Genomic DNA, 27,806 nt, shown 5'->3' with positions numbered 1-27,806 from the left:
GATTGAATTCCAAAAGTACTAACCACATATAAACCCCATTTAAATCAATAGGAGCTAGAGATATTGAACCCTTTTGAATATTGGGTCACTAGTTTTATTGGGATTTGGAACTTAAAGGCCTTACCAAAAAAATCCTTATGGTTTTCATTTAAGTGAGATAAACAGAGGATCCAAATAAGAGCTGGTTGGAACATTTTCAACACAATGAAATTTTGCTGAAATATGCTGTTTTGTGGATGTGTATCATTCAACCAAGGCAGAGGGGTGAAAAAAAGATGCACACACACTATAGTCTGGTAGTTAGGGCACTGGCCTGGTATGTGAGACACCCAGATTCAAGTCCCGGCTTTGCCTGATTTTGGGTCTCCCACATCCCAGGCCAGTGACTGAACCCACCAGGCCACATACAAGCATGCACACTTACTTCTGTGATAATGTTCAAAAGATTTTGGTTTTGATCCAGAAACAGAACAAAAACAAATTTAAAAACCTCAACAGTTGCCACGAAACAGAATTGTCATCCCCCAATCAGCTCTAATTGAAATGATTTGTGGTAACTGAAATAGCCAAATTATTTTAAAAAATATCATTCTATGATCTGCTAATTTTATAAAGATTTGAAATGGAAGACACTCAGAAATACTGGACTAGGCAAAGAAAGGAATCAGCAATCCTTAAGGAGTAACTTACCATCAAAGAGTCCATCAATAACATCATACCCTGCACGGAGATCAGATAAAGAAAATTCATAAAACTTGGTCCAACCCTATCATTAAAACAAACAAACAAAAAGTTAATATGAGTTATGAATCAATGAGAATTAAATGAACATGAAAAAAAGTAAACAAATATAGCTGCTTATAGAACATATATAATACCTAAAACCCGGGGGAAAAAATCTACATCACTGGTTTGAAGCCATCTTTTCTAGGCTGCTGCTAAGAGATACACACACAGGCAGCAGAGAGTCAATATGACAAACATCTCCATCAATGTGTTTAATTTTACATAGGCATACAGGCTAGATGCCATCAGGTGTATGCCAACTTCTGTAGCAACTGACAGTTTTTCTATAAAACTAAATATATTTTAAAAATCCTAGACTAATCAGCAAGGCTTCTTGAAAATGATGCACATGAGCATGCAACTCTCTCCCTTCCCTAACAGCGCTTGTTGCAACAATGACTCATTGATAACTATGACTAGACAACTCACTTTCTTACTCTCAATGGCTTTTTTGAATTTCAGTTTCCTTTCGGACTTTGATAAGTATGTCTGCTTCTTTTAACCACTGCCTACAACACATGCCAACCATTTTACTCCTCATCTTATTTTACCTCTATATTAAGAAAAAAAAAAACAGAAAAAACAATGCAGCAAGCCATCAGCAAGCAAGCAGTGATGCCTGCAACATGTACATTCTTAATCGCTGGCACAGTACCTGGATCCTTATTTGTTGGTGATTGTATTATTCTTTGTATAGTATTAACAAACACTAAATAATTTACAAACAGGTATAAAGACAAAAAGTACCTGTCCCAAAATATTTACAAGACAAAGAGGTATATAGGCACAAAGGGGGATATGCACCATATATTAAATACATTAAACTAGCTGACTGGTAAATCTCAAAACATAAATTGTTAATGGAGATCACCAGCAAATAGCAGTGTTTCTGGTGGGAGTTCTGCAGGGAACTATTCTCACCTCAAGATTATTAAAATTTCTAAATTAAAATATCTGGAAGAAAATATAAAATCATTGCTGATAAAATTTGTAGATGAAACAGAGATAGGTGGGATGGCAAATAATGATGAGAATGGGTCATTCACACAGAGTGACTTAGATCAGTGGTTCTCAAAGCCGGTCCCACTGCCCTTCCCGCAGCCCCCATTGGCCTGGAGCGGCGAACCACGGCCAGTGGGAGCCGCGATCGGCCGAACCTGTGGATGCAGCATTAAATAAACCGGACCAGCCCTCCAGGGGCTTTCCCTGAACAAGCAGTGGACCGGCTTGGAGAACCACTGACCAAGATTACCTGCTAAGATGGGGCAATCAAATAACATGCATTTAAATACTGCAAATGCAATACCCTACATTTAGGGGGGAGGGATAGCTCAGTGGTTTGAGCATTGGCCTGCTAAACCCAGGGTTGTGAGTTCAATCCTTGAGGGGGCCACTTAGGGATCTGGGGTAAAATCAGTACTTGGTCCTGCTAGTGAAGGCAGGGGGCTGGACTCGATGACCTTTCAGGGTCCCTTCCAGTTCTTGCGGATACAGACTAACACGGCTGCTACTCTGAAACCTATGAGATAGGTGTATCTTCATTTATTTATAGGCACAAATACTGTAAGCCATAGTTTCCAGAATGCAATCCCCCATCCTGAAACAAGAACTCTGAAAAGGACTTAGAGGTCATTAGAATCATAGAAGATTAGGGTTGGAAGAGACCTTAAGAGGTCACCTAGTCTAACTCCCTGCTCAAAGCAGGACCAATCCCAACTAAATCATCCCAGCTAGGGCTTTGTCAAGCCGGGCCTTAAAAACCTCTAAGGATGGAGATTCTACCACCTTCCTAAGTAACCCATTCCAGTGCTTCATCACCCTCCTAGTGAAATGATTTTTCCTAATATCCAACCTAGACCTCCCCCAGTGCAACTTGAGACCATTGCTCCTTGTTCTGTCATCTGTCACCACTGAGAACAGCTGAGCTTCATGTGCGCCAGCCCCCTGATCATTTTCATTGCCCTCCGCTGGACTCTCCAATTTGTCCACATCCTTTCTGTAGTGGGGGGCCCAAAACTGGATGCAATACTCCAGATGTGGCCTCACCAGTGCCGAATAGAGGGGAATAATCACTTCCCTCGATCTGCTGGCAGTGCTCCTACTAATGCAGTCCAATGGGCCATTGTAAATAAACTGAACACAAGCTCACATTGCAAACAATCTTTCAATATATAAAAGGAATATTGAGCAAGAATAAGGAGGTAATATTACCTCTATGGTTTATTAGTAGCACCACTATAGGAATACTTGTTCAGTTTTAGTGTCCACACTTGAAAAAAAAAATACACTGAAAAAGCAGACAAGGTTCAGACAAGTGCTACAAAAATGATTTGGTGTCTGGAAAACATGCTTAAAAAATACAAGGCTAAAGGAGCTCTATCACAGAGGTTGAGAGGTGACTTGGATACAGTATATTACCCACAAAGGGAGAAGATAACTGCTACTAGAGGGATCTAATCAAGCAAAAGACATAACAAAATTCAATGGCTGGAAGTTCAATTCAAAAAAATTCAAACTGGAAAAAGATGCAAATTTTTAACAAGGAAGGTAATTAACTAGTCATCAGAACAAGTTACTAAAGGACATGGTAAATTCTCCATCATTTTGAATCTTTAACTCCACCTCTGCCCTCTTTTGAAAAGATATGCTGTAGTGTCAACCACAAATTTTTGGGCAAGATGCAGGTATCATGGAGGAAATGGCTTGTGTCAAGCAGGAAGTGAAACTAGATGAACATAACTGGTCCTTCTGGCCTTAAAATCTGAGTGGTGAAGTTTAGCATATTTTTTATTATTTCCATGATTTCTGTGTGGACTGTTCTAATTTGAGGTTAAATTTTAAGTCTTTTGGTAAATTAACACATCTCTGCATAGAAGTCTAATTTTAGAAGCCTTTATGGACAAAGTACATTTTGAGAAATGACTTGAAGGAGGAAAGCGTGGAAGCATGGCAGACGGGAACAGGCAGTAGGTTTTAGCTTTAGGGGCCAAAATCAGAAAAGGCTCAGTCAAGAGTGAGATTTCATAACGATTAAGTGATCTTAATTTATATTATACTGTTTTTAACAAGAAACAATATTCTATGTTAATCATATTTTTTTTTTCTTTTTTCTTACGACTTTCCCTGTTCTGGGTCGGAAATTTTTATAGCCTACTTCCCAAACTCATGATTGTATGCCTGGTTGTCCTGCAAATTGGTCTATCTAAGGTCTCCTGATATCCGGTTCATGTGCCAAATCTTTGGCCTCTCCCTTGGTCCTCTTCTGTCTATGATCATTGCAAGGGCCATCCTACCAATAGAACACTCAGGTCTCAGTTGGATATGTCCACACCAAAGTACCTTCACCTCCTTCAACTTCCCTTCAATTGGAGCAACCTGCATTAGCCCTTAACCTAATTTTATTTCATGGAGTGGCCAACCAGTTGACCATCTCAATATCTTCTTTTCCATAGTGGAGAGTATGCTGATTTATTTGCTTGTGGCTGGCCATGTCTCTGTTCTGTATACATCTGATCAATGTTGTTATACAATATCCTCAAGTGTTCTAATGTTTGAATGACGCATTCAAGACCAAACTTCCAGTCATAATAAAACAATCACGGGACAGGTTCATTTAGCCTCGGGTACAAATAAAAACAAACCAAATGCAGGGAAGCTTCCTTTTCTCTAGTCTAGGTACCCACAAACCATGCAGGGCTGCTCCCTTCAACCAAGGATCCAGTTAGAAAACAAACAAACAAGTTCTTACTATGGTTATAGTCTCTAGGCTTGAGTATAATTCTTTTCAGTTCAAGCCAGGTAAATAATTCCCCAGTTTTTCCTCTCCCACCCAGAATCTAGGTTCAGGAGGAGACCAGACATCACCCTCCCTCCCTTGAAAGTATCTTTTCCTTTTTTATAGCTTCCACCACTTAGGAGACATAGCTGTCAATTCTACCTCCTAACATTCTACAGGTCCCAGTTCCTCCCTCCAGGTTTGGCAACTTGGTGATCTTTAAGGGCTAGTTTCTACCTTTCTGTTTAGTGAAGAGGCTTTTAATGCTTTCTTGAATCAAACAAGGAGGGAGCACATACACTTTGTCACAGGGCCCCAAACCTGTATCAGAATCAGCTAACTCAGACCTCTAAGTCCATGAAGAGTGCCACTGGAACCAATGGGACTCTGAAAAGCTGTAGGTGTCTGTGCTATTAAGCCCCAGTTCTGCACTGAGGCCATATCCAATCATTAAGATCTCCAAATTAGTAGCCACCAAAAAGTTCCACATCAGTAGCAATATTTATCACTTCTGCATGCCCAAACATACAAAAAAAGTGCATATTTTATTTTAAATAGCAAACTTAAAAGCTGGTAAATATGAAATTATTTCATTATGAAATGAAAGAAAATATTTTAGTAAACAAACAAAATATTGGCAAGAAGTTAGAGTACTTACCTGAGGGATATAATTTCTTCTTTCTTGGCATGCAGCATGAAACCATGCCAAACTAAAAAGTGCACGGGCTCGAGACAAATTGCCCTTTTTACTAATCTGCTCTGGAGTCCAAGATTCATAGGTTCTCATCAAATTCTTTTTTAGGCCTGGAGGGGCCTAGGTAGACAAAAACAACATATGTATGTGTGTTATATATATATATATATAGTTAAACAACAACATCAACAACAGCATATATATATTTATGTCTAAATGTCTAACACTAATTAATTCCTAAATCTTCAAAATTAACTTAATTCGATTTGGAAAATAAGAGAAAAGGATGATTAAAGAATTATAGTAGGTGGCCTAATAATAGAATCATCTTAGACTGGAGATAATGTTGACTCACTGACACGAATTCTGAACAGAACAATAAACAAATTAGAGGGACTGAAATGCAGTATAAGAAAGATTAAGGGAAGACCATCAGCTTGAAATGTGTTCATTTAAAAACAGACTGAATACAAATTTGTTCAAATACAAGTCAAATAGTTTATTGTTTTACAATCACTATTACTACTTATTATTTATATTTCAATAAAGCCTAGTGGTCTTGATCAAGGATCAGGACCCCTGTGCTATGCATATAGTCATAGTACATACATATGATAAGAAGAGACAGTCTCTGCTCAAAAGTACAAGTCAAGAGAACACGCAAACATAAGATGTGGAGAGCACAAGGGAACAGTGAGAAAATTATGATTACTGTAATAAGAAGGTAACATTACATAACAGTTGCCAAGCCATTATCAAGTGTTTTTTGTAGGTATAAGAACACAAGAATGGCTATATTGGCTCAGACCAATGGTCCATCTAGCCCAGTATCCGGTCTTCTGATAGCGGTCAGTGCCTGATGCTTCAGACAGAATGAACAGAAACAGGGCAATTATTGAGTGGAGAGGTGATATCAAAGGGGAGTTATGATTTAAATCATGTTTTCTTATTTGTAAAGATTTTTTCCCTCTCCTTTGAAAAAGAGAATGTTTTTGGCTAATTTCGCCTACTTACAGCAACCTTAAGGTTACTTGTAACAGTAGCAAAATATTTTCTGACTGATTTTTTTAATAAGTTGATGATTTGCCTTAAAATAAATATGTACATCTTGACCAGATGATGATTAAGGGGCTTTGATAACCATATAATAATCACCAATGAAAACAAGCCAAGTGAACAACTAGTGTCCTTAGTAAGAACAAGATGTTGGGGTTACAAGAAGAGAGAAGGGAAAGCATCAGTGCAGTTATATCATTGTGGAGCCTCGGTGATTTTAGAGGTGGTGGATCTAACAACACCAAGGAGCTAGAACATCAGAAAAGGGGCTAGAATCTCAGAGACTTTGTGGCTAGCGTGTTATTAAGGCACGCGACATTGGTAAGGTGTCCCTACCCTGAGTGCCTAAAGTAAGAACTCCACTCAGTATGGAACTGCCAACATTTTGGAATGCAGAACACAGAGCCATCAGACCTTGTAACATGGAGCTCCTGGGGTCTAACTCCTGAGCACTGTTGGTTCAGGTGTTCCTGAGAAGAGCATCTGCTCTGTCCACCCCTTGAATTACCTTTCTGTGGCAAAGAATCATCTGCTGTCAGAGAAGAAGAGCTAAGCAATGTAAGAAGCACCAAGCACAGCAAACTGCTATGTTCCAGTAGGTAGCCCTAGATCACCAAAGACATCAGTGAAGCGTGATCTGAAGATATGGCAATCCCACAGGTGCCTTGGAAGATAGCTCAGTATACTGGAATCTCTGTTACTAATCTAGGATAGCTTGCAACCATGAACTGACTTGGGCAATAAAGTCTCATGGCAAAAACCTAAATAGATGCCAGTGCTCAGAACTGTCTTTCCAAATCAAAGCATCAAGGGAGCCCTTCTGTGACAGATGCAGTCAAGCAATTTCCTTTCAGTGAGTACCATCAAATCATGGAGGGTAACTAATGCTCAAATATCACCCCAGCCTGCTTGGCATCTTAAGACAGAGGGGATAACAATACCTTTAAAGCAGCTCCATGCCAGAGGATGATTAAGAGGCTTTGACAACCATACCAAAGTGTCAAAACTTGGGATATGTCTAAGATGCCAATGCCAAGGAGCTGAAATTCTGGTGGATCTTATCTAAAGGTCTGATGGTTGAGACCTCACCTCTAAAGCTTGTGTGATTAGATACCTCACCTTCTGGCAACTATACACCAGCGTGAAGTGACACCTCACCTTCTTGGCACTCATGCAGCAAGTTTAAAGCACTGGCATGATGAGGCACCTCATCAATATGCAATGCACCTTATTACCAAGATGCTCCAGGGTGCCTTATCTGCCAATTGCTAAGGTATTAGTGCCAATGTGCTGAGGTAGGGATGCTGAGGCACTTTTCCTCACTGGTGCATCCAGGCAGAGATGCTGATGCATTAGATTGCCTATTTTACATTGCATAGCTAAATCTGAGTCTCCTTTGACTGTCATCAATGAATCCAGGCAGAGGTGCAGAAGCGTAGAGTATCACTCCCACCTCACACTGATGTAATAAGGTTAAGACACAGATAACTGATTGTCTGTAGCTCATACCTCAGGTCAGATATGCAGGAATGACTCTTCTGCATGTCAGATTTCTGTGTCTTCAAGTTTCTGGGCTCAAGAGTTCCTGCAAATCTTGACCTCAACACAGAAAAATAAAGCATCTAGTCTCTAGATCCCTCCCAAGCCCTTAAGCCAGATAGCATGCCTTAACAACTCCAGCCAGGAGTAGAATTGGAAACTTTATTAGTCTTGTGGTGGGACCTAAGAGTTTGCCATCCAGAAAGTATCACAGGAAACAACTTAAATGTTGTGTAGTGAGGTATTGGTGAAAGGAATTTTCATTTGAAATGAACCCTTGAAAAACAAGATTGGAGAAACACAAAAGAAAACAGATTCAAGAACTTAATGTACAATTTGTCTGACAAAGCAAGTGCTCTCAGGCCGGAAAGACAGACAGATACATCAAGGGCAAGCAACCGCCCTAAGCTGTCACAGGCAGATAAACTTCTAAAATGAAGGAATTGCTCTGTTTCAACTGGTAGAAAAGAGCAGGAAGGAGCTGCATTGAACTGCAGATTTACTCCAGCTCAAAGAAAATAACCAAAGCTTTGAAAGAAGCTACCAGTTAAGCCTGAGACGAAAGGTTCAGCACCAATTGAAAACTGATTACTTAGCATGACTGAAATCTAGAGAGCAATAAATGATTGTGAAACTACCCAAAGTCAAACTGCATCTAAAAAGAGCTGAAGCAGCAAAGCAAATGGCAGGCGACTCCTGTGGAGCCTACCTTGACTGACTGAGATTAGAAAAGAATGAACTGAAAAAGTGTTAACAGGGAGCTGTGGCACTGGCAGTTGGAGTGGAACTTATATTTTCCACCTGATGAGGTTTAGGTGAATTATGCACCCTTAGGCAGAGGCTCTTAACTTTAAGTATGGCTGCCATTGTTGTCTTTTTCCATTACAACATTTTCTTGAGGCAAGAACTTAAGATATTGCAACAGGCATAAATCCCACCAATTCTCACAGATTTTGGATATAAATGTTTAAGTAATTTTTGATAGTCTAAGAAAAGGAGACACCTAGAGAGTGAGAAAAAACATCATCCTACCTAACAGAACCAATTCAGAAGAAACCAGTGTCTGCACTGTCACAGACTGAGTCACAGAATGATTATCATCCCTGGATACTCTGAAAGATCACTAAATGGGAACTAAACCACTAGACTGCAGACTCAGAAAAAAACATATTATACAAAATGATGTAGAGCATGATACAGAGTATCAAGAGCAACTTATGAGGCAGGAACATTAAGAAGTTATCATTCTTGCCATAAAATATAAAAGCAAACAAGAAATTCAGAAATAAATCGTTAATTCTGTTAACACTTCTGTTTGTGCTTAGACACTATAGAAACTTCCGTAGGATCATGCACTGTTCTGAGGCAATGACATTACCCAGGCATAATAGGATGCAATAAGGATTATGTAAGAGGCGTAAGTCTGAATTTCCACATTTTTGCTTGCTTAAATCAGCTATGTTTTAAACATATATTCAATATTGTAACCACAGATTCACTATGCTATCTTTTAATAAAGTTAATTTTTCTAAACCCAATTTGGAAAAAAAAATTCTGGAAGTCTTATAAAAAACTATTTTATTTCATGGATCAGCAAGTTCTCATACATGATCATACAAATGATCACTAAAAATATCCTAAGGTAAATGAATAGCAATTTGTGTTTCATTCATATTAAAAAAAAGACAAAATCTAAAAAAACCCCCATATTCTGTATTAGTTACTGTGACGGGTTGGATCACAGAAACCCCTTTGGGACTGCCAACTGATGTGCTGAGACTACTTCTAACCCGTTTTCCCTGCCAGCTTGGGACTCCAGAACCTTGCCTTGTTTGAGCCAGACACACTTGCCTGCTGCAAACACAGACCCAGGTCTGAACCATGTCCCGTAAAAGCTGCAGGCTTAACTGAAAACAGCTTAAGAAGTGTTCCTGTCTCCAACACTCAGATGCCCAGCTCCCAATGGGGTCCAAACCCCAAATAAATCGGTTTTACCCTGTATAAAGCTTATACAGGATAAACTCATAAATTGTTCGCCCTCCATAACACTGATAGAGAGCTATGCACAGCTGTTTGCCCACCCAGGTATTAATACATATTCTGGGTTAATTAATAAGTAAAAAGTGATTTTATTAAATACAAAAAGTAGCATTTAAGTGGTTCCAAGTAATAACAGACAGAACAAAGTGAATTACCAAGCAAAATAAAATAAAACATGCAAGTCTGAGCCTAATACAGTAAGAAAACTGAATACAGATAAAATCGCACCCTCAGAGATATTTCAATAAGCTTCTATCACAGACTGGACACCATCCTAGTTGGGACACAATTCTTTCCCCTGGTACAGCCCTTGTTCCAGCACAGGGGGTAGCTAGGGGATTTCTCATGACTGCTACCCCCTTTGTTCTGTTCCACCCCCTTATATATCTTTTGCACAAGGCGGGAATCCTTTGTCCCTCTCTGGGTTCCCACCCCTCCTTCTAAATGGAAAAGCACCAGGTTAAAGATGGATTCCAGTTCAGGTGATATGAGCACGTCACTAAGACTTCAAGGCTTCATTCCTCCCAGCCTGACTCACAGAAAGGCCTGCAAGCAAACAGAGCCATCCACAATCAATTGTCTTGGTTGATGGGAGCCATCAAGATTCCAAACCACCATTAATGGCCCACACTTTGCGTAACTACAATAGGCCCTCAGAGTTATATTTCATATTTCTAGTTTCAGATACAAGAATGATACATACATACAAATAGGATGACCACACTCAGTAGATTATAAGCTTTGTAATGATACTTTACAAGAGACCTTTTGCATGAAGCATATTCCAGTTACATTATATTCACACTCATTAGCATATTTTCATAAAATCATATAGAGTGCAACGTCACAGTTACAATTTGCTGAACTTTCTTCTATAAGACATATGCCTGTTATTTCATCTCCCATGAGTGCATTAATACTTGTCTGTAGCTATACAATAAAAACGTTTCTTAGAAAACTTACTTCATACGTTATTTTCAGACTTGACTGAAGCAAAATCGGAGTAAATTTTGGATGAACTTCAGCAGTAAGCCACAGACGAAAATTAGGTTGGGGCTGAAGAGTATTCAATTCCTATTTTAAAAAGGAGATGTATTGTATTAAAATTATGAATATTTGATTTTGCAGCACAGTAAAAGTTTAAAGGGATACTATCAACTTAAATTCATACTTCTGTCTGAAAACACCTACTATTGTTGCAAGCAACATCTGGGATTACAACAACTGACAGATTGGAGAAAATCATTTTTTCAGGTTGATTTACTTTGTAGATTTCACAGCACTTAGTATATAGCTATTTCACTATTACACCTTTATAGTCAGTTTTCTCCTCTCTGTGTGAGTCTTTCACACAACACAGAAGAGTATCTTTTTATAAATATAGGAAAATATGATTGCAAAGCAACAAAAAACAGCAGGAAGACTCAGAGGCAGGTATAGTACTTAAAACTAATTAAAAAAAACTGGATTCTGAGCTGACCTTGTTGCTTTAAGCAGTACACATTCTCAAGCACGTATGAGTCACAATGGGACTACTCAAATAATTAAGTACTAATTCATCATAAGGGTGACAGAATAGGGCTCTGAGGAAATAGATCTTTTTCTATACTCAGTGAAAATTAAAGTCAAAACCACATCAAACGAGGTGTGTTTCTCTTTGATTTCAAACATGTAATCAGACTGGTGACTAGGAAACCTGCAAATTTCTGTTCCAGACCCTCGTTTTTCAGTCATCAACTTTGCATACTTAGCATGGAAGTTGCCAGAGGTTTCTGAAATGATGCGGACGACTCTGATGCAGTTATCCTCACCTTTTCCAAAATAGGAAGCCAAGATACAACAAGATGCAAGTTCTTCAAACAAAGCCATCCTCCATTGCGTGCACATTCTTTTAGAGTTTGAATGGCTAAGTCAGCTTGGCCTTGGCCCATTGCAACCTGCAAAAAGAAACACATTTGTATTGGAAATTTATTATGCCTTAATATTTTGTTCAACCGTGAAAACAAAACACTCTACTTAAAATTAGATTATAAATGCAAAATAGAAAGGTTATTCATCATTAACTAGAATTCTCTGGATTTTTTTCCTTTGAAGATCCCCATTGTAGGAATAGAACAAACTGCATAAATCTCCCAAACATTGCAAACATCTGAGTGTTAGGGAGTGTACATGCATCAATACATAGAATTGAGCATTCTAGACAAGATGAAAGGGATTTGATCTAGATGGCATATCCTTTATGATCTACAGGAACCATTGGTCTAATGTAATTATGATGGGATTAAAAAGGAGTCTGTTGCCACATAAGGATGAAAATGGAGATGGGTCTTTGAAAAAGATTGGATTGGAGCTCACTAGCCAAAATATCAAAATCAGTGCTTGGTACTGAAAGAGCTGATGCTGCTGAGTGATGTCAGCGTTGTTTCCCTTTCAGGTTGACATACAAATTGCTTTGTTAGACACTGAACTCTGATAGTCTGACACTGCTGGTACTGAGATTACTGATACCACCTTTGGTAGCAAAAAAGATGGACTTGATTCTCTTCTACTCACATGGATGTAGATTAGGAATAACTATATTGAAGATAATGGAGTTACATCAGTGTAAAATTGGTAAGGGATAGGAGAAACAAGCATGTTTTCTTTCTATGAGAAGAGTGGGGAGATACAAATGACCTAGCACAGGACCTTGTCTTCTTCATTTTCTTAAGAGTGCTGTCTGTTCAGCTGCTAAATAAATTAGGACTTCCAAATGGAAAATCAAATCTTAAACTGAACTTTCTGAGGAATGATGTATGAAGACAAGATTTCCCTTTCCCCATCTCAGTGAAACTGTGCCAGATGCCTATTATACTACTCTTAACGAATGTTCAACCAAGTTCCCCTACCATCTAACAGAGACTGTCAAATAACAAGGAACTTGATGCAAGACAGGTTAAGAAGATGCCAAAGTGCTTCTGAGGGAGCTACTAAAGTGTCTTGGCTTCTCTGTCACTGATGAAACAGAGGTAAGGAGAACCATGACTCTGTGGATAATTCCAGTAGACATCTATTGATGGAAGAGTTGTCATGCTTTTTATCCCTGAGTTCAAATAAATCAAAGGGTTTGTGGGCCTTCTCTTGGACTGGTGATGCAGGGATGTCCAGTGTATAAGCCAAACATATGATACCTTATCTTGGAATGCTTTTGAATAATCAGGAGGAGATAAGGAAAAGGTGACCAACTTATCAGGTAAGGTGAAAGTAGATGCTAAACCCTCAGTGGCCTGTTCCCTATCTTTCACCATTGATTCAAAATTACTCTGTCAGTTTACAGAGATGATTTATGAGATAAATTTAAAAAAAATCAGAGATTCTGTCTACTGTGTGGAATGTTTGGGGAAGATGATTTTGGAGACTTAGTGCTTCTCTTCTAATCTTTTTTAATAGGACAACGTCCAGAAGATTTACCATAAGAATGTCACTCTTTGTCCAGATATCATTCCAAAACATTATATGGGATGGCCAAGAGGGGAGGGACATTCTTGGATCCAATCACACAGAGCTAATATCAGATGTGTCAGAAGATGAAGAGCGAGAAAGCTGTTCTTGTATATATTAATAACAAGATGGGATCCCAGAGAGACTTGAATCTTTAGAGTATGAGAGGAGGGATAGATCACACTAGTGTTCAGTTGAGAAAAAGGCACAAATTCAAAGACTGCTGAGAGGCAAGATTAAACTGCCCCTAATCTGTTGTTATGTTATCAGAGGAGTTGAGGAAGATGGCTTCAGATCCAAAGTGGAGTACTTCATATTCAAATACCCATTGGGGATGAGTGCATCAGTTTTATGGGAAGACCTTAAAAGGTTAATTGCTGTCAGGTTACACACATATCATGGACCCAATTGTAGCTAATCTTGGTCAGCTTTAAGCAGCTGACTTTTGGAGATGAGTCCTTCTCATCCTTACTGGGCATCTTTTTAAGAGCTGCATTCAATGGTACCAAATATTCTCTGTACTTGAAACCGAGAGGCTTAGAGAAGGTTGGAGTCTTCTGTTTATTCATAGCTGGATTTTCAGATGCAATCCAGAGTCAGGCTATATTGTGCTGATGAGACCTGCTCTTGAAAAATGATCTTCAGACTCCTTTGTCAAATCAATTGACCTTTTGTACTGAAATGCAGTGCAGAGCAAACAACATGTGGAGACCAGTTCAGCTTTCACCCAGGCAGGAAAGCATCTGTTGTGCTGGTCAGTGATAGACTTCATGCTGTCACAAAACATGCATCTCTTGAATCTAAGTACTTCCCCAGAGAAGCCATCTTGAATGATCTATTGGGCAGACCTGAAAGAGCAAAGTACTGTACAAAAACTACTATCAGCTATCAATTAACTAATACTTAGTTTTTAAGATTCTCAAACTATTTTACAGAATTTCCTAAAGAAAATGAAGATCAGTAGTACTGAACATTACTTTAATCTCTGATTTTACTTTTTCAGTTAAAAACAGAAATTAAAAACACTGCTATGACCATTGTATCATTTTAAACACAAACATTATATTGTATCATTATGCATATCTGAGACCAACCTGATGGTAGCACTCTCCATGTCTTTCCACACTGGCAAGTTCTTGTAGTTCTTGAGAAGGATCAGCACCGGGAGAAATAATTATCAAGATGGGCTCAATTTCCAATGTTTCTTTATACAGACGTTTTAGATTCAGAGGTGGTGGGGACAACTCTTTTATTCCTGCAATTGGACAAATATTTAAAAAAATAAAGCAACAATAAAAAAATAGAATGTTCCTTAGAAATAAACTCCTTCCACTCAAAGATAAACCAGCTACATATATAGCTAGAACAAAACATCAGTTCCTAAAAGACTACGTGTTTTTTTAAACTTCTGATTCATACAAAAGACCCACTTTGGTATATAAATAAGGTACTGTAATATAACAAATTCATATTGCAAAATTAAACAGAAAGACAAATAGGACAGATGCTATTATGGATATGGGACTGCCTTGGTTGCTGTGACTGATCTTAGTGACCACAAAAATGTGCCTATGTTAGAACCACGTTATTTATTCTAGTTCAATTGCAATCAATTGTTTACACGTTTATACAGACATCACATATGTTGGGGGATCAAAGCTGGAACCTTCAGAACTAAAAACCAAAACAAAACCACCCACCGTAACAATAGGAGGACTAAAGAGAGATTAAATTTACTTGTAGATGATAAGCAGAAACAGCTCCCAAGTGCACCCTAATATTGGGAAAAGACTTCTTCAAAGTTCACAATCTCAGGAAATGATGACAAGTGACAACTCTTTATTCAAGGCCAAAATGAAATTGCTTTGATTTCAGAGAATAACACTTCCTTGCTGAGCTTTGAGAGACTGCACTTCCTTAGAGCATTCAACATCAGTATCTAATAAGGTATCATGATCTACACCACCTAGCATAGGGACTCTTCAGTTATTTGGATAGAGAATATTTGGCTTTACAATGAGAAAGATCTGGTAGCACAGGTAGAAGCACCCATGCTCTAATGACCCACCCATACGATCCAAGCACAAAATTGATGCTCCTAAACTGGATCGATGAGAAGTACAAGAATGTTGTGTCTCCTTATCTTCCAGGTAATATACAGAAAGAGAAGAATTGGAGTAAAAGAATACAGGAAGTTTTGACATAGGCTCAGTGAAGGGTTAAAATCCATGTGCATTTTATATAACAACCTGGTATATGGATTGTGCCAGCTCTTTTCCAGACCCAAAGTCCAGAGTATGGTCAAGAGACCAGAGGCCTAGCAAATAGTGATCAGCTCAGAGAAAGCTGGGGTAAACAGATAATCTTGTTTTGCTAAAATAAGACTAGTCAGCAAATTGCCAGGTGTTGGAGCTAAGAACTAAATAATTGAGTCTTATTCAGAGTTGCAGATTGAACACAGAATCCCTGTTCCTATTGTGTTAGTTTCTTCTGTAGGGAGACGTTCTTCCCACAGATCCAACCTTGAGTTTATGAAAAGTTGGCACATGTCAGTATAAGATATGGCATCCTTCCACCTCCCCTTCCCAGGGACCAATGCCTTGCCTTAAGACACACTGAAGACAATCTTTATTGTCATATACTTTCACCGTTTCTTTGCTTTAACCCCTAGGAATGTACCTGTTGGACAATCAAAGGAGTTGCTCCATTCCTATGGATCCCAAATCAGAATTCAACATATATATTTTATACTAATAACATTTTATCAAAGTATTAATTAAATGTTAACTTGCTAACTTGAGACCATGGGCGGAGACATTATGTAACCTGTTAACCATTGGCTACTGTGTTATCTTGTCTTGCTGCAAAACCTATCCCGGGGTGTGGAACTGCCTACCCCGTCACTTGCCCCTGCCCACGGAAAAATCTATATATTCTATTGCAATCAATTGATTGACAGTGTCTCTGAGCCTAATAAGCCAGGTGACACTCCGCCAGCGCTGTGTGTAATAAACTCCTATGCTTGACCTCTACATGGTGTGGATTTATGTCCTTCACTCAGCTTAATTCCAGTGTGGCAGTACCACCATACAAATCTTATGGACTTGTCTTGCTTGTGATGAGGGCCTAAGTGATTAGGATGACCTTGCACAAGCCTGCTGCACCAGGATGAATTTCATCCATAATTTGCTGCAGCACGTCACTTTGATGTTGAGCACTTTGATCTAATTCAGCAAAGCATTTAAGTACATTCTTAAAGTTATGTAAAAAGGATTTAACCACATGCTTCAGTGATAATTCTGTGCTTGACAACACTGCATTTCCTCTCACCCTATGTTTTATTCTGTGTTTGTACAGTCCCTAACACAATGGAGCCTTGATCCTAACTAGGCAAACTGGGCAATAATGTAATAGAAGTAATAAGCAGTGTGAAGAACTAGGGGTGCAATATGGATATATGCCTAGTTTCCTGGAGATCATATTAGATCATGGGAATATCTCATATCTTAGCCTTGAGTGAAGCATTCTTGTAAGATTCAGTTATTCTTCTAGCTCACAAGTAAGCAGCTGCATGACATGTACCAAAACAAAGCTGCAGAGATCATTTCAGGCTTACCAGCTCTGATAGTGTTGCTTTTAAAAACAAGAGGTTGCTAGGAAACAAAGTTAAACAAATCACTGAAAAAGAACATAAGTGTCAGCTATTCATGTTCAGATGATGACAAGAAACAGAAGTACTGAGAAGGTATCTTAATTAGTAGCATCAGAATACCTTAAATGAACGACACAACGCTATCTCATTTCTCAAAGTGGAAGCCTACTTCTTTCCTCAGAGTAGGTAAGAATTAAACTCTAAATAAATAATAATTACCTAGGCTATGGTAATAAACTAAAATAATTCAATATTAAACAAAGGCTGTCTAATTCACTCTGTACAAAACTCATTCAGGGAACCAATCTATTTAAAGTGTACCCTCCCACCAACTTATTGTAAAAACCTTAGAAAAATATATATTTAAAAATAAAACTTAAAAAGTTAACCCATCCTGTATGTTTTCATCTTGTAAAACATGCAAAAGTATGTGAAAGAATGATGTCTGGCAAATCATTAGCCTTCAATATTATTTAATCACTTTTGCTAATTAAAACAAAACAAAAACAACCCCCCCCCAGCAATAACAACTAACCTAACGGTAGACATTTCAATGAGTCTACCTGAAAAGGAAAGAAGATGACAATAGCCAAGGCTCCACTACGATGTTCAAGAGCTGGGAGAACTAAGGTATCCATATTCACCTGGGGTTATCAAGCTTGGCATTGTCTGCTCTTCTTCAAAATCCTTGAAACAAGGGGGGAAAGTGGGAATAGATATTCTGTTTTCAATTCAAGAAGAAAGCATCCCAGCCCAGTGCTGAAAGGTCAAAATTGGGGGGAGGGGGGGAGAATGCAGGGAAGCTTTGTATTATTTCTTGATGTGAGAAAATCTATTGACTGTATGCCATGCAGATGATAAATTCAGTGAAAAACTTCAAACGCTGTTCACCTGGGGCCAACGACTCATGGCTAAGACAATCCATTCTGACAGTTTCCTTCATTTGAGCTGTTGATCTTCAGAGAAGATAATTGAATTTCTCCCAAGGAACATATAGCTTTGCCTTTCAAAAGGAGTCAATTGCTTTTCATTTTTTGCTTTCTAACAACATACACCACTTCTGTGTGATTTGTCAGCCTTGCAAAAGCCCACCCGATAGGTCCAAATGGTTGAAGATATGCTTTTACTTTTGTTAAAACCAGGTGTCACAGCATGAAATGTTACTTTAGATGTACTCCCCGCTCCTGGAGACTGGCATCTATGGGATTGAGGGTTGGATTCCAGGGTTCTGAAGAACTGAAGGAGCTGGTCAAACAGCAGTGCAAAGATCACCACCTCATTTATTACCAGAGCTCGGAGGGAATGCAAAGGGAATCCTACCAGGACTGAAGACTGATTCACCAGTTGAGAAGGAAATTTTACATATACTATATAACTGTGCTCAGAAAAGCAATGCCCGCACAGGTTGCAGAGTGACCCAGCCAGAAAGGAACAGACCGGGATGAGGTTGTATGGCTGCAGAGGACAGATCAGATCCAATGTTCTAGCCTTTTTTGCACCAGTCACCAGGTTAATAAATGGGAATCGGGGAAGGGTGCGTGACTTTTGGAAATGTGCTTTGTGAAGTAGTTCAGTGTCTCCTGATAGGAAGAAGGATGCACTCCAGGAAGCACACCTACAGCCCACCACAGTGCTTTTTAATAGATGAATGTAAGATGGAGGTACCAAAAGATCACACTTTGATGTGAGCATTATCAAATGCTGAGTCAGAAGATAAAACTGACACCTGAAACATACATGACCCATCACACTGTGGTGAGAACTAAGTTCTGAAATTATAGTGTCAGATGGGTGTGACAAGTTGACCTGCAGAGTTCTGGAAAGAAGGCTAAGCGAATGATTACCATGAGAAACTGGGCAAAAATGTCAAACATCCAACAGAGGGTACAATTAACTATCTTCATGGTGTTATGAGGAATGGTCATAGAGTTGGAAGGGGGTACTGACCTGGAGGTGAACTGATGACCTTTGTATCCACCAATTGAACCTCACAGGATTCTTAGAAGAGGTTGCTTTAGAGAGAACTCAATTTGTCCCCATTCACAGCTAGTGTTATTGAAAAAGACTATATTAGTTTTTATAGGTTTCAAGAAGGGGAGGAGGACACTCCAGGAACCCAGAATCCAAGACCATCACCAGGTTAGTAAGTCTTTGCAGAAGTTTCAAGTGCTCAGTTTGCAGATGTGACAAAAATGGAAAGAAAAACGAATTTGGAGCTATGGTGCTAAGGGATTACATAGCCATTGTGAAGTTGTATGATGATCTGAGGAAGTACAACAGGAGCAAAAGTAGCATATGGGACCCAAAACCCATAATACAGATCTGCCTGTGGTGTTGCAGGCTGAGGCAATTAAAAAGTTAAAAGGTCAGGAATACAGAGCCATTATCTGTGAGAAATTGTCCTGAGTAAAGAAAAAAACAGGGGAGGAGAAAAAAGTCTGACATCTAAGCACAACATCCAGATACAATGAGCCAAATTCTCTGCTGGTGGAAATTGGTGTGGATCTAGTGAAGTCAGTAAACACTTTTTCACAGCAGCTTTGTTTTAAAGTTAATGCAGCTATGGCAATTTATGCCAGCAGTAAGCATGGCCCAATTTTTTTTAACCCCTTGTATCAGGGATCTGTGGGTAGTAATGTTAACAGCATACAACAGACTAATGCTATTTCTAGTTGCAAACAGAAATAGCAGATTTAATTATATCTGTTTTGGCAAATAATTATGATTTATCTAGATGCAAAAGGACTGAACGAATTCACGTGTGGTTTAGTTTTAGGAAAGTGCCTGTGAGAATGAAATCTGATGTGCTGCTTAGCATACATTTTATTTTATTTCTGGATACCATTACTGCTTTCCTAAAGAAAATGGAGCTGTAGATAATTAATGTCAAGCCTCTTTAAAAATTGTATTTCCATTTTAGCCAGATTTTTTTAAACCAATGAGAAGTCACCCCAAATGCGGCCACCCTACTGGAGGTCCTGGACTATCTGTTGACTCTCAAGAAATAAGGTCTCACTAAAGGTTCACTTAACAGTAACTGCAACCTTTAACCAGCAGGTAAAAGGATAATAATTTTTTTCTCAACTGACCATAAAGAGGTTTCTCAAAGGCATAGTGAACTTCCTTCCCTAACCCAGACTTCCCACTCCTCAATGGGATCTCAACCTGATGTTAAAAGGACTGACTAGACCACCATTTGAATCCATGCCGAACTGTTCATTAACTCATCCTGTTCCTGATCACCATGACCTTAGCAAGAAGGATAGGGGAGAAAGAGGCCCCTTCACTGTGTTCTTCCCTGACAAAGTCACTCTTAGACCACATCCGAAGTTCACTCCCAAGGTGACTTCTGATTTTCATGTAAATCAGCTTATTCAACTTCCAGCCTTTTATCCTAAACCTCATCAAGATAATAGGGAAACCATCCTACATATGCTCAATGTGAGGAGAGCCCTGGCATTCTATTTGGACAGAAAAAGAGCATTCAAAAAAATCTCTGAGACTCTTTCTTTCTGTTGCAGATAGATCAATAGGTGCAGTGATTTCAGCTCAAAAGCGCTCCTCGTGGGTCTCGAACTGTATCAAGCTCTGTTACCAGATGCGTAATGTAGCACCCCCATTTTCAATACGCACACACTCTATGAGATTGGATTCCTCTTCTGTCGCCTTCTCCAAGGGTATCCTTATATCAGCAAACTCCAGAGCAACTACCTGGGCATCTGCACATACCTTTGTAGAACATTATGACATCCTGGGGAAGTCAGCCGTCGACACCAGTTTCAATGCCATGGTACAGATAGCGTTGGTACCGGAGGTGGTTGTCAGGGCCGAAAGGCTTGCACTGATGGGTTCGGAGATGTTGACCTGGCAGTGAGGTCTGTTGGTGCCAGGTGCACCAGAGTCAGTACTGGCGCCAATGTCCGTACCAACGAAACCTTCCCCAGGGCAGATCCTCTATGTTTTTCATGCCCCCACGGTACTGGTGCTTCTTTGCCCAGACCCATCAGATCTTTGGGCAGTCCAACTTGCTCTGTAGGCTCGGTACTGTGCATGTCCTGGGCACCAGCTTTAGATGGCTTCGGTGCCATCAGTACTGATGGAGCTGGACGTCGTTTTTGGCTCCATCAGGGCTTGCTATGGGGTCTCACAGACCTTTTCTTAGAGACCTTGCGTGAGTGGCTCATCTCTCTGGGCTCACCTCCCTTCGAAGTAGAGGGTTGTGGGTGAGAGTTCCCGCCGGGACTCCGGGGGTTGAAGGGCCGAATCCATGAGTAGGATTTTGAGTCTTTGCTCTTTGTCTTTCCTGGACCTGGGCTTCAGTTGCCATACTTTTGTGGAATGTGCTTCTCTCCCAGGCAGCGAACGCACTGCAAGTGTCTGTTGGTCACTGGGATAGATTAGTTGCAACTGAGGCACTTTTTGAAGACCGGGGAGCCAGGCATACCTTTGTCCGGGGGGGGGGGCCCTGAGAGGGGTTGGCAGGAGGCAAGACCTTTCTTCAATTTATTTATTTATTTATTTAAGGCAGGACCAAACAACAATACAAAGGAAGTAACAAAGAAAAAAGACTTCAAGGGAAGCTAAAATTAGCAATTCTAAAGGGAGTTAACGATCCATGAATGGACAGCTCTAGCTGGGTCTCTAGCCAGGGGCCGGTTACAAGGGATTGAGGAGAGATTGCCCTGCACGCTGGGTAGCCTCTTGGCAGGAGGGGAGCAGCGCATGCATGGGCAGGATGGACTGCTACCAAAGTTCTCCGATCAGCAGCACAGTGATACATACACAGTGGAACATCCTTATAGGGATACTATCCAAAGAAGAAGTTCTGCTTTTACTTCATTCACTTCAGTCAACAAGCCTGCTAAACAACCAGTGGGGCCACTGGATGATTGAGATGCTAAAGGAGCACTCAAAGACGATAAGGCCATTGTGGAGAAACTAAATGAATTCTTTGCATCGGTCTTCACTGTTGAGGATGTGAGGGAGATTCCCAAACCTGAGCCATTCTTTTTGGGTGACAGATCTGAGGAACTGTCCCAAATTGAGGTGTCATTAGAGGAGGTTTTGGAACAAACTGATACACTAAAGAGTAATAAGTCTCCAGGATTTGATGGTATTCACCCAAAAGTTCTGAAGGAACTCAAATGTGAAATTGCAGGACTTCTAACTGTCATCTGTAACCTATCATTTAAATCAACTTCTGTACCAAATGACTGGAGGATTGCTAATGTGACGCCAATTTTTAAAAAGGGCTCCAGAGGTGACTCTGGCAACTACAGGCCAGTAAGCCTCATTTGACCTCATCTGGAATACTGTGTGCAGTTCTGGTCTCCCATGTTTAAGAAGGATGAATTCAAACTGGAACAGGTACAGAGAAGAGCTACTAGGATGATCTGAGGAATGGAAAACCTGTCTTATGAAAGGAGACTCAAAGAGCTCGGCTTGTTTAGCCTAACCAAAAGACGGCTGAGAGGAGATATGATTGCTCTCTATAAATATATCAGAGGGATAAATACCAGGGAGGGAGAGGAATTATTTAAGCTAAGTACCAATGGGGACACAAGAACAAATGGATATAAACTTGCCATCAGGAAGTTTAGACTTGAAATTAGATGAAGGTTTCTAACCATCAGAGGAGTGAAGTTCTGGAACAGCCTTCCAAGGGGAGCAGTGGAGGCAAAAGACATATCTGTCTTCAAGACTAAACTTGATAAGTTTATGGAGAGGATGGTATAATGGGATAGCCTAATTTTTGGCAATTAATTGATCTTTGACTATTAGCAGTAAATATGCCCAATGGCCTGTGATGGGATGTTAGATGGGGTGGGATCTGAGTTACTACAGAGAATTCTTTCCTGGGTATCTGGCTGGTGAGTCTTGCCCACATGCTCAGGGTTTAGCTGATCGCCATATTTGGGGTTGGGAAGGAATGTTCCTCCAGGGCAGATTGGCAGAGGCCCTGGGGGTTTTTCACCTTCCTCTGCAGTGTGGGGCACGGGTCACTTGCTGGAGGATTCTCTGCACCTTGAAGTCTTTAAACCATGATTTGAGGACTTCAATAGCTCAGACATAGATTAGGGGTTTGTTACAGGAGTGGGTGGATGAGATTCTGTGGCCTGCGTTGTGCAGGAGGTCAGACTAGACGATCATAATGGTCCCTTCTGACCTTTGATCTATGAAGTCTATGATTCTATTATTTCAGTACCGGGCAAATTGGTTGAAACTATCATAAAGAACAAAATTGTCAGACACATAGATGAACATAATTTGTTGGGAAATAGTCAACATGGTTTTTGTAAAGGGAAATCATGCCTCACCAATCTACTAGAATTCTTTGAGGGGGGTCAACGATCATGCAGACAAAGGAGATCCAGTGGATATAGTGTATTTAGATTTTCAGAAAGCCTTTGACAAGGTCCCTCACCAAAGGCTCTTAAGCAAAATAAGCAGTCATGGGATAAGAGGGAAGGTTCTCTCATGGATTGGTAACTGGTTAAAAGATAGGAAACAAAGGGTAGGAATAAATGGTTAGTTTTCAGAATGGAGAGAGGTAAATAGTGGTGTCCCCCAGGGATCTGTACTGGGCCCAGTCCTATTTAACATATTCATAAACGATCTGGAAAAAGGGGTAAACAGTGAGGTTGCAAAATTTGCGGATGATACAAAACTACTCACGATAGTTAAGTCCCAGGCACACTGGGAAGAGCGACAAAAGGATCTCACAAAACTGGGTGACTGGGCAACAAAATTGCAGATGAAATTTAATGTTGATAAATGCAAAGTAATGCACATTGGAAAACATAATCCCAACTATACATATACAATGATGGGGTCTAAATTAGCTGTTACCACTCAAGAAAGAGATCTTGGAGTCATTGTGGATAGTTCTCTGAAATCATCCACTCAGTGTGCAGCGGCAGTCAAAAAAGTGAACAGAATGTTGGGAATCATCAAGAAAGGGATAGATAATAAGACAGAAAATATATCGCCTCTATATAAATCCATGGTACGCCAACACCCTGAATACTGCATGCAGATGTGGTCGCCCCATCTCAAAAAAGATATATTGGAATTGGAAATGGTTCAGAAAGGGGCAACAAAAATGATTAGGGGTATAGAACGGCTTCCGTATGAGGAGAGATAAATAAGACTGGGACTTTTCAGTTTGGAAAAGAGGTGACTAAGGGGGGATATGATAGAGGTCTATAAAATCATGAGTGGTATAGAGAAAGTAAATAAGGAAGTGTTATTTACTCCTTCTCATAATACAAGAACAAGAGGCCACCAAATGAAATTAAGAGGTAGCAGGTTTAAAACAAACACAAGAAAGTATTTTTTCACGCAATGCACTGTCAACCTCTGGAACTCCTTGCCAGAGGGTGTTGTGAAGGCCAATACTATAACAGGGTTCAAAAGGGAGCTAGATAGATTCATGGAAGATAGGTCCATCAATGTCTATTAGCCACGATGGGCAGAAATGGTGTCCCTAGCCTCTAGTCCCTAGTTTGCCAGAAGCTGGGATTGGGTGACAGGGTATGGATCACTTGATGATAACCTGTCGGTTCATTCCCTTTGGGGCACCTGCCATTGGCCACTGTCAGAGGACAGGATACTAGGCTTGATGGACCTTTGGTCTGACCCAGTATGGCCGTTCTTATGTTCTTACTTAAATGCAGATGGAATTTCAGCATCAGAATGCCCATCCACTGCATGATGAGACATCCCTGAAGAGCCCCGGTTTGTCAGCATGAAGAATTGCACAGCCAAATTACCAGGGTGGAGGCAGCAGATTCAATTTTACAGCAGTTCTCAGGCTCAGGATGGATAACATTGGGTCAAAGTTGAGGTCTGATTTTTGTCCTGGTCTCTGGTGGACATTGCCTCACTCATGCCAAGAACCACACTGGGCACTTCTGCCAACATACATAGATACTTTCACTGGGGAGCTGGCTTCAGCCTGTCTATTCACTGTCATGATGGACATTACTTGGCCAGTAGTGACCTCTGACAGGGTAGGCCAGTACCCCCCCAATTAAAGATAAGGGCATCGTTTGCTCTCTTGGATCAGGATTCGATTGAATGACTAATCTCCACAGAGAGGAAGCAAGACAAAGAAAAACAATAATGCCACCATAAAAAACCCAACAAACATGGGTCAGAGGCCTAAATTCCCATGCTCATAGCACAGCTAATGTGAATAGTTTTTCACAATGGCAAAGAAGTGGCAGATGTAGGCTGCATCTGAGTTTCCAAGCTTATATGAGAAGCGCCTGGAAGGCACCATGGTCTTTGGCTTATTAGCTGTTTCTGTGACCTTCGTGGGCATGCTTAACCCAGTCAATCTCTAAACTGGAGACTTACTTCTTATGTGTAAGAATAAGTATGAATAATAAGCTGATATTTCATATTTTGACATGAAAAATGCTAAAAAAGAATGATAATTATAACTTTTTCAAAAGAATATGACATATAAGCAAGGAATTAAGGGTTTTCAACTCTTATGCAAGCCAGTGTCTATTCTAAACTGTTTAGCAAGCTAAAGCATATAAGGCCAAATGCTCATAAGAGTGAAAAAACAAACAAAAACAGCATTTGTACCTGCAAATAGACTTACAAGATCATTAAAATATTTTTTCAGACATCACTATTGCACCTTTTAGTCAAAATGTGGCCCACCAACTCTAAGCAAATTCAAGTTCTAGGTCAATAAACAAAATGAAAATTGTTAAAATACTGGTGAAGGCCACAATGATGAGTTTTACCAAACTCAAAAGACAAGAACATATTCCCTCAAATCCAGGGCTGGCATAAAGAACTGAGACATAACTGTGTAGTGGACGAGACATTATACACACAGAGAAGAATAATATTAATTTTCGACAAAACATGGGACCTTTGCAGTATACTAACTATGCCAAATTGTTCTTCATAATCTAAAATGTTACAGGTTGAAACAAGCTGTTGTTGACATATATTAATAGGCAATAGCTAGGCCTTTCACAGAAACTCAGGCTAGGTCTACACTACAGCGGACTTCCGACCTAAGATACGCAACTTCAGCTACGTGAATACCGTAGCTGAAGTTGCGTATTTTAGGTCGGCTTACCTGGCGGTGAAGACGCGGGAAAGTCGACCGCTGCCGCGCTGCCGCCGACTCCGCTACCGCCTCTTGTCGAGGTGGAGTTCCGGAGTCGACGGTAGAGCCATCAGGGATCGATTTTACCGCGTCCTCACGAGACGCGGTAAGTCGATCCCCGATAAACCGATTGCTACCCGCCGGATCGGCGGGTAGTGAAGACGTAGCCTCAGAAAACAGTGAAGGGCATTGCTGTATTTTTTAGATATGGCTCAACAGCTACTGGACTGACATTCCAAACTGCTGACTACCAATCCATGCAAAATGCCGATGTACAAAAATATTGCAGCATTATTTCAGTCATGTCACGCCTCTGCCTTTGAGTCCCTTTACCAGCTCCCTTTTACCTTCACATCAGACACAAACTTTAGTCCTTATTTTTAAATCTTTCACAATTTAGCCCCTCCCTGCTATTTATCCAATCTCTTATCCCACCTTGATGTAATCTGTTCTCTTTCCCCTACCAATAACAGCAGCCTTTTTCATCTGCTTGTCTACTTCTCTCACAAACAGTTTTTTTCCATGCTGCCTTTTATGTGTGGAACCTGCACAAATGGGTTTGCATCGCCATTGCCCTTGTGTTCCTTCAAATTCCTTCTCCGCTAGTACTGTGATACCCAGGTAAACTCCCTAGTGATAATGGCTAAGGAAGTAAATAGACTGTTAGAGATTCATTAGTAGTTCATCCTCTTTTCTCGTTAATGAAAGCTTTGAAGACTCCAAATTGTACACTAAAGATTATATGCAATTTTGTGTTCCTGCTACTGTCACCACTCCCATCATTGTGTTCTACATCACATATTGCATCTTTTCCCTTAAGCTTACTAGGGCAAAGAGTGACTGTAGCAGAGCGAAGACTCACCGGTGTGGCACCTCCTGCTGGTCGTCTAGGAATTAGTTCTTGTCCAGCCCAGAGCACCCTCTGCTGGCCGGTGTCTCGCCTGCCTTAGGGCCCCCATGTCCCTCCTGGACCCTGGTGCCCTTTACCTCGGGGTTCTGCCCTCCGCAGTACCCCTACTCTGGGTCTCCCCTCCCAGGGGAACCCCCAACCCTCTACCCCCACCTTGCCTCAGTGGCTACTGCCAATCGTCATCTAGCCCCCGCTCACTGGGACAAACTGCAGTCTGTAAAGGCTACTCATCATTGGCGAGTGGGTCAGACCAGTTGCCTCTGCCTAGCCCCAGGCTGCCCCTCTGCAGCCCCAGTACCTTCTTAGGCCTTAACCAAGTCCTCAGCCTGGGGAGTTGCCAGGCTGGAGCTCCCTAGCTCCTTTGCCCTTCCCCAGCACTGCTCCACCTCAGATACCCTTGCTCCTTCAGGCAGCTAGGTCCTCCTCTCTCTCCCGAGAGAGAGTGAGAGAGAGACTGACCCAGCTCCGCCCTCAGCCCTTTTATCAGAGCCAGCTGTGGCCTGATAGGCGAAGCGGTCACAGCTGCAGCCACACCCAATCAGCCTACCCTTTTCAGGAGCAGGGCAATTGCCCCGCTACAGTGACTTTCAGAAATATATAGTGCCTAGCATGGCAACCTCAATAATAATTCCTCTTCTGTGTATATACCTTGACTGGTTGTCAGACTCCTAAAGCAAGTCTTGAGTGAGCAGTGTTGCAAGGCTATGAATTTGCTGAGTTTCATATGTCACAAAAAAT

At 40.6% G+C, this 27,806-nt stretch overlaps 1 protein-coding gene across 1 annotated transcript in view; it reads right to left on the bottom strand.

Moving 5' to 3' along the window:
• Positions 1–27,806, bottom strand: part of DYNC2H1 (dynein cytoplasmic 2 heavy chain 1) — a 367,402-nt gene that overhangs the window by 138,865 nt on the left and 200,731 nt on the right. Inside the window, exons 76-80 of the mRNA XM_029911951.1 lie at positions 14,465–14,625; positions 11,702–11,827; positions 10,854–10,964; positions 5,220–5,375; positions 691–766 (exon numbers count right to left, since the gene is read on the bottom strand). Coding sequence (XP_029767811.1) covers positions 691–766; positions 5,220–5,375; positions 10,854–10,964; positions 11,702–11,827; positions 14,465–14,625 — 630 coding nt within the window. The remainder of the gene's footprint in view (positions 1–690; positions 767–5,219; positions 5,376–10,853; positions 10,965–11,701; positions 11,828–14,464; positions 14,626–27,806) is intronic.

This window comes from Terrapene carolina, unplaced genomic scaffold (genome assembly GCF_002925995.2).
Source record: "Terrapene carolina triunguis isolate 2854851 unplaced genomic scaffold, T_m_triunguis-2.0 Scaffold138, whole genome shotgun sequence".
Taxonomy (NCBI): Eukaryota; Metazoa; Chordata; order Testudines; family Emydidae; genus Terrapene; species Terrapene triunguis.
Note: the sequence above shows the minus strand (reverse complement) of the source record. Positions and strands in the feature narration are given on the sequence as shown.